This window comes from Aptenodytes forsteri, unplaced genomic scaffold (assembly GCF_000699145.1).
Source record: "Aptenodytes forsteri isolate BGI_AS27 unplaced genomic scaffold, ASM69914v1 Scaffold119, whole genome shotgun sequence".
In the NCBI taxonomy this organism is placed as follows: Eukaryota; Metazoa; Chordata; class Aves; order Sphenisciformes; family Spheniscidae; genus Aptenodytes; species Aptenodytes forsteri.
The window spans coordinates 8,554,639-8,566,926 of NW_008796165.1; the positions used below are offsets into that span (position 1 = coordinate 8,554,639).

A 12,288-nucleotide genomic window follows, 5' to 3' on the forward strand; every position below is an offset into this window, starting at 1 on the left:
TGGTATTTTTCAACACTTGAGTGAGCGAGACTAAGTTTGTAATCTCATTTCAACCAGCAGTACTGCTGGTCTTCTGAGAGATCCAGAAGGTGCTTACGGTTGACTGCTGATTTGTAAAATTTTTTTCTTTCCCTAATGGTATCCTTAATAGCTTAAAGTTTGTACCCATGACTATTTAACAGAAAGGACACTATTTATTCTTCATAAGGCCTAGTCTTTGCAGTTCAGTCGGTTTTAGCATTTTCCAATTTGTGGATATACTTTTCCCCCTATGAAACTGGAGTGCAGATGTAGCAATTTCAAGTCTCGACAACAGGAATGCTGCTTTTCATCTTGTCTTAAATCTCTTCAAAGCTGGCGTTTCCAAATGCCATACATTGCCAAGATCCTTTTTCTTGTAATCGTTTGAGAGCTGTTGGGAAGCTTGCCATTGGATTTATCACATCCCTTTTGCATTGTTCCACATTTGTTTTCTGTTATTCCTGTAACACCAGTGCTGTTTGTTAGTTACTTTGTGCGTGTGTGCAAGTCTATGTTGACTGCAAAAGAGATGATGAAAGCCAAGTTAAGGGATCAGAGGTTAATACAAATGAGGGGGGCTGTCTGAGGTATGGGACAATTATTTAGGCTGGATGTCTACCTGATACTGCTTTATTTCTCCACAAGATGGAAGCCAAGACCCGCGTCTAACCCAGAGCCTCCTGTATGGCTTTTACTGGAGAACTGCACACTCAGTGCTGTATTGTACAAGCAATGGAGAGAAACTTAGGAAGAACAGTCATCTCCTTCCTTACACATTCTAGTACCCCTTTCTTTTTCCATCTTGTAACCATACTGTTTTATGAACACTACTATCCTAGGCCATAGCCAGTCAAATGGAAGGCTCTATACAGGACCCCATCAAGCATTTTGGGTCTGTCTTTGGTGCAAGCGAGTTTGTTATTTCCCTTGCCTTGACAAATTACTGTCTTGCATTCTGCCGTTGCCTCTTCCAAATTAATACAAGTAACAATTATTACTGGTGATACTGAAATCAGCTGCTTGCCACTTAAGGCAAGAGACTCTCTCTATTCATTCACAGCTTTTAATGCAAATGTAAGATGACGAGATACATCCGTCCTAATATATATTTTATGTCAGTTGCCTGTGATGATTTGATTTCTTATTTGAAATAAACTCTGCAGGGTATCTGCACCAAACACTAGGTTTCTCCATGTATGCAATATAGGGCAGGGCAGAATTCATAACTGCCTTTTCCAGTTCTTCAGACTATACTGCCATGTAGCTACTTGCTGGCTTGTGCTGTAAAAAGAATCCTGGCTTGAAGGGCCTGGAATGTACTTGTATTCTTCTTAAAAAAAAAAAAAAATACATCTGACTTGACTGGAACACAAACACAATTATATGTTGGGTAGAAATGGGAAAGGTCTTTTTTTGCTAGGAAAAAACCCAAACTAAGTAAAACAACAGAATTGAAATTCCATTTCTGCTGAATCCATTCTCTTTTACCATTGAGTTGCTGAGCTGAAAAACCATTATTTGCACAGAGGTACTCCATTATACCTGCACAGCTCAAAATCATCGCTCCCTGCTGTGGAAGTTTTTTTTTTCTTTTTGCTAGTTACACAAGTTGCCCTAAACCCTGCTTCTGCTACAATTAAAACACTGCACTGCATATTTATTGGCCAAATAATACTTCTCTTCGCTCTGTTTTAAATCTGCATAGTGATTCCTGATTGCTGGCCTCGAGGATCATCACCCTGTCAGAAAAGATCAATGTAGTTTGATGTATTTTAAAAGCATTGAAAAGATACCTTCTTTATACGTGCACACAATTGCCTAATGCTAGTAATGCAGCTCACACAAGCTCTCTGGCCACGCCTGGTGACTACATTTCTCTTTATTTTGCTGTTTCAGGGGTTCAGATACAATAACCACATTCCTAGCACTGCACAAATGGCACTTTCAGTACTAGATCACACACACCCAAAATACATCACAGGAAAGATTTCTGAAAGCAACATACAAACAAATTAAGGGATCAAGCCTTTAGCACAATGAGCTCAAACTACATCAATGTAGTTGCATTTTTCTCCAGAATATTGTGCTTTTTTCTTAGAACTATTACACTTTGAGCCGTAACAGAATGAAATTACAAAAGCATTCGCTAGTGTCATGATCCAGCAAATTACAGCGCAGTGGGCAGATACTCGACTCCAGTTTCTGACATCAGAAAGTCTCCTCGGTCAGAGGAGTTCATAGGCCTAAGGTAAAGCTGTAAAACCTTTCAGAATTTTCACCTTAAGACAGCAAACTCTCTGTATCCACCTAATTTACATTTACAGACACAATTTGCAATCACTGTTTGGAGCTGGGGTGCGCAACCAAGTGTGTGATCATAAAGGCATACAGTGTATGTAATGTCATAGATTCGCAAAAGCAGTTCCTCCATGTATTTCAGAGAAATACGAGCTCTGCATGTGGCTAATGCACACGGAGTTCTACGCGCAGATGTAGAAGTTTTGTGATTTTAGAGATGTTGGAAATATAACTATTTTAGATGATAAGTATTAAGAATTGTTCCTCCCTTCAAAGAATGATGCAACAAAACATCCATAGAATAACTCTAACAGGACGTCTTTGCCATTTTTCATTTGCAGTTAATGTTTTATTAATCACTCTTCCTTGTTTTAAATTATACTTTGTGGTTGAATCTGAAACCAGAAAAACTATCTCCACACACGCACCCATCTAGCACAAAATTAAATAAACAACAGAATGCAGAAAGAAAATCTAATAATATTGGCACTAATATTTGCCAACACTCACATTTTGGCTCCTGATATTTTTATCTTTCTGAGACAGTGCTGTTCCAAGTCTTACATGTCAGATTTTGCCTCCAGCTAAGCATGCAGCAGCCAATTCCTCCCTTCCTTCGTCCCACAACAAATCCACCATCAAGCAGTTGATCGGAGCAGATCCAAACCTGGAGAGGTAAAACTACAGGATACAGGGGAAAAGCTGCAGGACAGTCAGCTCTTGAGCTTCTAGAAACAAACGATTGGGCATAGCAAGGTGCCGAACACAGCAACACCCCCAGCACTCTGCAAGCCGTTTCTGGTGACTGTGGAGAAGGTTGGACCAGCCAAGAGCAGGCATGGCTGCAGGGCCTCCTCCTCCTCCTCCCCTGCCTGGCAGCTTTGATTCCTCCATGTGCTCTTCGTACATTTAGAGGCTTGACACAAAATCTGCCCCCCATGCTCTTGGCTCTCTGGAGGACCTCAAACTCAGCCAGAAATAAACTGCTTTCTGCTCCATCGTACAGAAAAACTGAGGTTCATGTCTAGAGGACAGCAACAATGACTCAAAATATCTGGGGATAGATTTTTATTTTTTTATGTAAAAAAAAAAAGTGTATTCTTGCTTTATAAGAGATTTTTGTCCCCATTTTCCTTTAGACCTGGTCCCTTCTGATGGGTTTTTATGTTTCCTGCTGTTCTTGACAAAAAACCTCTTTCTGCAGTAGAGGAATTTATAATTAAAAATGCAACATTCTCTGTGATAATAACATTTGCAACACTATACAATTATTTTTCTTCAGTGTAACTCACATTAACACTAGGTGCACTTACAATATTTAGTCAGATTTTTTTTTAAATTATTGGATGAGGAAATACATAATATTAACACTTCAGCACATTAAACAAACATACCAATTTCCTACAACAGAGACTTCTGCCTTTGGACTACATGATAATGCATGACCATGAATGAAAAGATGAAATTTAGTCAGGAAAGGAGAAGGACATTTCTCAGTGCGAAAGGTCACTAGCACGAGCAGTTCTGCTGCGAAGGGGGTGGGTTGTCTGTGAGGCGCATGCTCCTTCCAGAAGTGCCCCTGGAAGGGTCTGATTCTATACTCTCTGACATCTTTTCACAGATTATATCCACGAGACGCTCAAACACCTGCCTTACGTTGATGTTTTCTTTGGCACTAGCTTCAAAATAGTCAAAACCTGTGAAAAAAAGTGAAAAAAAAAATCAATGGAGACTGATGATAATGGAGATGGTTTTTAAAATACTAACCGATTTTTTTAGAATTCACCTTAAGAAAACAAGACATGAGACAATTCTTAAGCTCGGTTGATTCCCACAATCTCAGAATACTGAGCAGAAATACTTCTAAAATTTATCAAGCATCAGTAAGAGTCAAAGGCATAAATGGATCCCTACCATAGCCCTGGTAAACACATCTGCAGATGATACAGATCTGAATAAACTCAGGACAAGGGAGTCAAATTCTGCCGATGCCACTAACTGGTAATGTACGGAGGGGCCTTCTTGGGCTCCACACACCCCCGCACGACAGGGCCAGGTTTACTCTACAAACCACTACTGCAGTCTGGCAAAAGGAAAGACCAGGAGGAGAAGCGGGATCATGGCTGTATTCCTTCTGCTGACCAACTTCTGCACTTGTGAACAAAATAATCCACGATTTTGGTCCTGTTTTTCCAGTTCTTTGATTAGACGGAAAGCTTTTCAGGGTGATTAATACTTGTACAGCACATGTCACAACACAGCACCCATCCTGACAAGGGCCGTTCAGCACTGCTGAATTACAAATAATGTGGAGTGCCTCCTACGGGGTAATTTCAGTGTCCAGTGACCAGCTCCTAGCTGTAGTGATGAGTACGGATTCTCAAACACCGACCCTTTCTGATTAAAAAAAAAAACCAGCAAGGCTGGAGTTATGCCAAGGTGGGGATGGCACACAGATAGCTATTCCTGCTGCCTCCCATTGACACCCCGTGCTACACAAGAACCAGCCTTCTCACAGATGAGCCTGCACCCTGCCTCAGCCAGCAGAAATGCGCTGAACTGTGAAGCATTTCTTTATCTTTCTAACCCCAGAGGCCTCAAAGGCCAACCATCACTCACAATGGCTGTTGCTTCTGTTCTACCAGGTTGTTATATTGCCAAAAGCGAGAGCTCAAGCACCACAGAGTTTATTTTGCAATAATCTACATTCTGTTGTGCTTCATTTTGGGGCTATTCTGCATTGCATCAGTTTTCTTTGATTCTGCCACAAACGAAGAGAAAGATAAGTCGTCTTAACTGATTAGCCTGCCACTGCTGGTAGACTGAGTCACCTTGACGTGTGAGATAACAAGTAGGTATCTACCCCATTCTAACACTTTTTAAAAATCATGGGACAACAGGTGAAGTGATGGTGGAGACGTTTGCCTCATTACTAAATAAGGACAGCTGTCCTGCATCAGAGGAGGGTTCTGTCTGCCCCGCTTGCTGTCTTTGATGATGATTAAAAATGTGTATGAAAGGCACAAGAAATCAGAGAACTGAACTTGGATATTTGTCAGTCCAGCATTGGTTTAGCTTTTGCTGTAGCTGAATCTCTTTTGGTTTAGTTCACGTTCAGGCCAATAACAATTTCTTAATCTGATTAGGAAATTATTTTGATGATGTTAATGTCACTATACAAACTTGGATAAACACACTGAAGGATAACCTTTATGTGAATCATTATGATGAAAGCTAGCAGTTTAAGCAGTCAATAGTCAATTAAAAAGATTCCTCCCACCTAACACACAAAGTAATTTCAGATAACGCTGTACACGTTAGCACAGCTAATATAAGGAAAAAACAACTGATATAACCAGACATATTTTTCAGCCCTTTTAAAAAAGCATTTAGTATTTTGGGAGGCTACAGAAGAGGAGGACTGGGACAGCACTTTCCAAAGGCATGGTTAGCTTTTGTTTTGCTCTGCACCGGGGTATGTTTCTCCAGGGTGAGCTGGACGAGCACAAGGACAGGCCAGGGGCAGAACTGGGCATTCTTCAGCAGAACAGTTTCGTACTGGTAGAGTCAGTTGCTATGGTAACTCTGTGCACGTGTGTGTTTTGAAGTGTCCCATACCTAAAGGATTCAGATTCTAGATGCCAGGTTTGTATTTAAACAGATGAATTTTGGAGGGAGAAAAAACATGAGAAGTCCAAATAGGAGTGGGAGTTCCAGTAAAACTCTCTATTTGCTGTTACATGTTCTGGACAAATTTTCAGCTACTAACAGCGTAATTACTCTTGCAAAATATGGGGGCCCACTTGCATTCACAATGGTTTTGAGAGTCTGCAAGCCAGGAACCGAGTTTATTCACGTATTTTCAAAAGCAAATGAGATTCTGATGTGTAAAAAAGAGCCCATAGCTGATTTTGCAAACTAACCATGTCTTTGTTTGCTTTGCTAGTCCTACATGTAAAGAATTATTATTACAATAATAATAATGATGGGAAATTAGAGGGTTTAGTTTGGTATTTGCTCATTATTTGTTTATGATGGCGGTGCCTCAAGGCTCCAGTCATGAATGGGACCCCTTTGTGCTTGGCACATGTAGAATTTACACTTGCAGGCTCTAAACCTGCAGGCCTTTGCAGACATGCTTTTTTTTTTGCACGTGAAACATGAAAAAATAATCTGGTTGCTCTTAACTCTTTGGAACAGTGACCATCTTTTTTTTTATATCACACAGGTCCCTATTACAAAGCCATACTTTACACTCATCTATGAACAAGGTTGCTATACCTTCCCTGCATTAAAAAACCAAAACAACACTAGCAAACCCCCAACTAGTAAGTACTCATTATCTAAGATTTAACCATAATTGGCAATTTGATTAAGGTCACACTTTAAACTACAACAATGTATGCAGTGTGTACTGGAACTCCAGTACCCCCAGTTTAACAACATATTATGCACCCTCCAATTACTGCTTAAGAATTGAAGACAACATTGGATTTTATAAATTGGGGATAATGGTGATTCCTTTGGGTCTGGTAAGAATCTCTACTCTTACGTGCTAAACAAATATTTACAGTATGCCCACTGTAAGGGTCTCTACTGCTAACTGAATTAAATTTTAACAGGATTTACTTGCCACTATGAGTTCTTTAAAAGAAGACAACAGTATAGTTAAATCTTAACACAGAAGCCCTGATTCCATGTTAAAAAGATCATATACGCTATGATATATAATGAAAAATGATAAATATATGAGAAATTAGGATGAGTTTATTTTGCTGTTCATTCTAAAATTTCCATTGCAATCCCAGCTTTCTCTCAATGGAACTGTTTTGCTTTTTCTATCCCATATCAATAACATAATGTCATTTCCCTACCTGGATAGAGAAGGCTGGTGCATTTTTAAAATATATTTTACTCAACTCTACAGTTCTGATGTATAAACTTCTTTTTTCATTGTTTAGTTGCAAAAAAAATTTATTCTACAAAAATCAATGTTTGCATTCTGAAAATGACTATATGGTACTTAGAGAACTGGAGACAGAATTGTGTTTATGAAAACTTTTTCTCTTTTCATTCCACTGAGCTAATAAAAGCTGTCCTCTCCAGACAAACTTTATCTTCCTTACATCCTTAGATATTAGCTTTACAGGTACAGCAACACTACACAAGGTCGTATTCAGCATTAAGCAAGTAAAATATGGACCTAGAATATATTACGCTTCTTAGTTGTGATACCATTATTAAAGTATTGCTGCTGGAAGGACTTCTTATCGTACAAATTAAAAGGAACACAGTATAAAGAAGCAGAGGAAAAAGAGTAGAAAGAAAAGCTTTGACATGTACCTAGCTGATCCGCCAGATGTTTCCCCTTCTCCACAGGAACAATTCTTTCATCCTCCATGTCACATTTGTTTCCGACCAGGATCACTTGTGCATTGTCCCAGGAGTAAGTCTTGATTTGTGTGGCCCTACAGCAGGTCAAAAAAGATTGTTACCTTCAATCAGCCGTGCCAAAATACAATCGTATATTACGTATGAAAACAAGCACCATTGAAGACAACATCAACATCTCAAGACTGTATGTTGGTTAAAAGACAAATGACCAAGCTTACACATAAAGCAAGAATGCAGACTATGTAATTTATAGCACCATTCTATTTTACTACTCCTTAACTTTGTGTGACAATAAAGTTACTTGCTAAGACTTTGCAAATGTTTTAAAGATCATGACATCCAGACAAAAAGCTGAATTGAATAATTTTTGAAGTCTAGGGGAAAAAAAGCATTCTTCTAAAGCTCATTCTCCTTCAGCTGTAATCTGTCAGAGGAATGAGAATCAATTACACCTCTTAAGGATACTCTCCCTATAGAGAAAGCCATACAATAGATACACGCTTCATGCTAGATTTACAACTTCTTGTAAAACACATCACAACAATAATTCAGAGCAGACAAAAAAGATGCTCATTTGCTGCAGCACATTTGCTGCAGAGTTTTAGTAACACCACAAGAAATTGTGTTTTGAGAGTCAAACGGAAGCATCAAGTCATCTTTGCTTGAACAGGAAAAATGGTTCATGGAGACTGAAAAATTGCATAGAAACGTGGAAACTATTGCTAAAAAGAAACAGAAATTTACCAAATTGGGAAGATATGGGATCAAGGTAAGACTCTGTGAGCTAATATTTGAACCCAGCAGGATTAAGTGATACCTAAGGCAGGGAACAGCAGATGCAATGACAGACGGCAAGTATCAGACAAATGCTAACTTCAGTGACAGAGGGATCAAGTGCATGGGAGCTTAAGCAGGAGCACTGAGATGAACTTAAAGCCTCTAAAGCTCTCTGTGGCTCATGTGCTGAAACTGGAGTGGAGCTAGCTGTGGATCCCAGGAGTCTGACCTTACATTTGGCTTCTTTATAGATTTTCTATGACAGAAGATTTTTTTTTCTATTTATCCTGAGGGGCCAGTCCTTTCCCACCATCCTTGGTGAGGTGTCACAGAGCCAGCAGCAGAACAGTTTTAATTTGGTAGCATTCATTTTCATCCATTTATTGAGAGTGGCCCAACCTGTTTTATCTTCACCAAGTCAGCTCTATCTTTTAAGACTCCCTCCTTCCCAAAGGTAATTAGGTTGCTCTACCAGAAGCGATACACTCCTTCCCTCCTCCACCCCTCCTCCAGTCCCTAACTCGCCTTCCCACTCTTTGTCCCTGCTCGCCACCCCTCCATACAGGACACTGCAGTTTCAGGCAAACCTGCCATTTCCCAGGAGAGCCAGGAGTCCCCTCAGATTTCACTTCTGTTTAGCTTGCTTGAACTCCCTTAACAATAAAGCATTTGATTCCTTCTCTTTTGAATTAGCAGCAGCCTCCAGCTCTGATCTACTAATGATAATTTTTAATTAGTTTGAGTTGCTTACTTGCCTTTTCCATGGAAAGCAGACAGTCATGTTACTCCACAGATATCTGTGAAAAAGGGGGTCATTTCACTGTGCAACTTGCCTGTAAGCAGTAGCCTGTTTGGATTGCACTAGGAAAACATAAACCTAAACAAAGCCCACTGCACAAGCCCAGACCCATACTGCAACACACAAAAATAATCAAGGACTTTGTGCAGTGAAACTTCTTACTCTTTTTAGTGTCCTCCTCCTGGAAAGGCACTCACTCCAATCCCAATTTTGGCCCCTCCACTTTCACCCTTCTGAGGGCCTGCATGTAGACAAGCCCTGTGAGAGCTAAGATGAGTCTGTGATGAGTTTATGCGGTACTCCGGGGTTTCTCAAGGCTCATCACAGAAAGGGATGACCTCAGAAATCAACCAAAGCCCAGGAAGATGGAATCTCCCCAGTCTCCCTCTATAAGCAATAGAGAGAAAGAAAGTCTGTCCAGGTTCAATTTAAAACACCTATAACCAGGCTTCTTTTCTGACTCCCATTCCTCTCTCTGGATTAATTTCAGCCCCTGGGGGGTCATATGGGGACACACTGCCAAATCTTAGCTATTTAAACAGAATTATTTAGAAAATGAAAAAGAAGAAAAAAGCATGAAGGATCTCCCACAGAAAATCATCCTTCTCCTTGTTTTGTACAAGTTAGTGAAAATCCTCTCTTGCAGAACACTGCCATTTACACTTATTAAGAATAAAAAACAAACAATCAAACAAAAAGTTATGAAGAAAAATGTCTAAAAGAACCCCTGATCCCCATACAAAAAGAAAGGCAGCAAATTTCCAGAAGCTTTTGGAAAGGTAAATAAATAAATAAATGAAAAGGCTTGCACAATTGAGATGTTTCGACAACTATCAGGGCAGTCCAATATACACACTGGGAAAAATATATTTCTGTGACACAATAACAATGCTGTGCCTTATTTGTGCTGAATTCCCTAAATTAACGATAAAGCACGGTTTTTATGCTTCACGCTTAGAAGAAAAATAGTCTCTCAGGTTCACAGTTACATGGATATATCAACAGCCTAATTTGGAGATCAGCCTTAAAGATAAATAAAGCTGATGATTTGTGAACCCAGCTGTCACTTAAATCTAAGTTAAATTTAACCAATTTTTTCTTCCCTTATATGAAATTGTCTAGGTTGTCCAAAGCAGAGTCTCCATAATAGTTTCTATTTACTTTACAGTATCAAATGCTGAGTATATTCTAGTTTCAGTACAGTTTCAAATGAGGTATAAACCAGTGATTTATCTACACATAAAACTATCAAGCCAATGTTAAATAATTTCTGTCAAAAAGCCTACTAAAAAAATCTAGAAACTGAGCTGAAAGCCATGAAAACTCATTTAACCCTTTCACTCACCCTACAGGAAAGATGTCTTATTATTCAAACAAAATAATTAGTTATTTTCAAATATCAGATAAAATCCATCTTTGCTTTTGCTCATTTATGCTTTTTCTTCTAAAATAACCTGACTGTACTCTTGCCACACTGCAGTAATGAAAATCACTCAGGCTTAATCTCTTAAGGCTTCTCATACAATCTGCTGTACCTTTCCCGGTGAAGGAACGAGAACAGGTCATGTCCTAGATACTCCCAAATGCATTTAAATTGTGTATCTTACTCTTTCTCAGCTGCTTTAAGATAATTATCATTAATTAGGGTGATTCATGTGAATGAAGGAAAGACTGTACCTCACATTCATATACTACCTCAAGAGCTTGTCTAAATACCCGATATACAGCCATGATCCTCCTCATGCAGGAGAAAGAGTGCCTTTACTTGGTTTAAAATAAGTATTTCTGGAGTGACACAAAGCAAACCAGAATCCTCTTTAGGACATCCACCTATAAGAAGGGTGCGGTAAAAAGATCACCCAAGGAAGAAATCATATGGCAGACTGGAAGAGATACTCTCATTTCCCTTGTGGGCAGGTGAGGCCAGGTAAGGAGGCTGTTAAAACAGTCACATGCCAATGAGCCAGAGATGAAAGGTAAATTGCACCATACATAGATGGGAGGCAGTGTTAGAGGGGATGTTGGAGCTTCGTGAAAAGGCTTGGAGAATAATAAGGCTAGTGAGCAAAACCTGCTATGGCAATTTCCCAGCTAGAGGGAGGATATAAGCTCTAAGATACTGGTGACGTCTAGAAGGGAAAAGACTTTTCTCTGATGGAGAGCTGACTTTGCACAAGGCTACCTTCCCATAATTTCAGTGTAATTATGAAGATGAATTTTGAAATCTATGCACACCCCTATGAGTTCAACAGAAGGTAAGAGTTTGTCATGGGTGAGAGCTTACTTGGAGTGCTAGGTCTCTGGTTCAGCTGTTTGTTCATGCTTTTGGCTTGTTTTCTGTAGGGAACTCTGCAGGAAGAGACGGTACAAGAAAAAGCAGTGAGATGGGCTGAGACTCATGTTGACAGCCTGCTTACACAACATCTTAAAAAACCTGAATCACTGAACAGCAATAGGCAGGGCACCAGCAAGAAGGAACAAGCTTTAGACTGGAGAATGTCCTACTGTAAAACACATAGATGACTACTGTACACAACTTGACCCATTCCAAAGTTTTGTGAATGGGTACAATTTTAGGATCCAGGAACCGGCACCGGGCCTGCTGGTGACAGATGGAGTTCAGCTGTCTCACAGGGGGAAAAGGATTCTCGCTCATGAATTGGTGGGGCTCATCAAGAGGGCTTTAAACTAGGTTCGAAGGGGGAAGGGGATAAAACCAGGCTCACTAGAGATGAGCCTAGGGGTGGCATGCCAATGCTGGGGGCGAAATCGGTAGCCCAGCTCAAGTGCATCTACACCAATGCACGCAGCATGGGCGGCAAGCAGGAGGAGCTGGAAGCCATTGTGCAGCGGGATAGATATGACTTAGTCGCCATCACAGAAACATGGTGGGGTGATTCTCACGATTGGAGTGCTGCAATGGATGGCTATAGACTCTTCAGAAGGGACAGGCAAGGAAGGAGAGGCAGTGGGGTAGCTCTGTATGTTAGGGAGTGTTT

General features: G+C 40.1%; 1 protein-coding gene across 1 annotated transcript in view; it reads right to left on the reverse strand.

Moving 5' to 3' along the window:
- Nucleotides 1–3,486: 3,486 nt before the first annotated feature.
- The window catches only part of RAB3B (RAB3B, member RAS oncogene family), a 61,957-nt gene continuing 53,155 nt past the window's right edge, over nucleotides 3,487–12,288 (reverse strand). The window contains exons 3-4 of the mRNA XM_009287362.2: nucleotides 7,663–7,787; nucleotides 3,487–4,016 (exon numbers count right to left, since the gene is read on the reverse strand). Of these exons, the coding sequence (XP_009285637.1) occupies nucleotides 3,829–4,016; nucleotides 7,663–7,787 (313 nt within the window). The 3' untranslated portion in view covers nucleotides 3,487–3,828. The remainder of the gene's footprint in view (nucleotides 4,017–7,662; nucleotides 7,788–12,288) is intronic.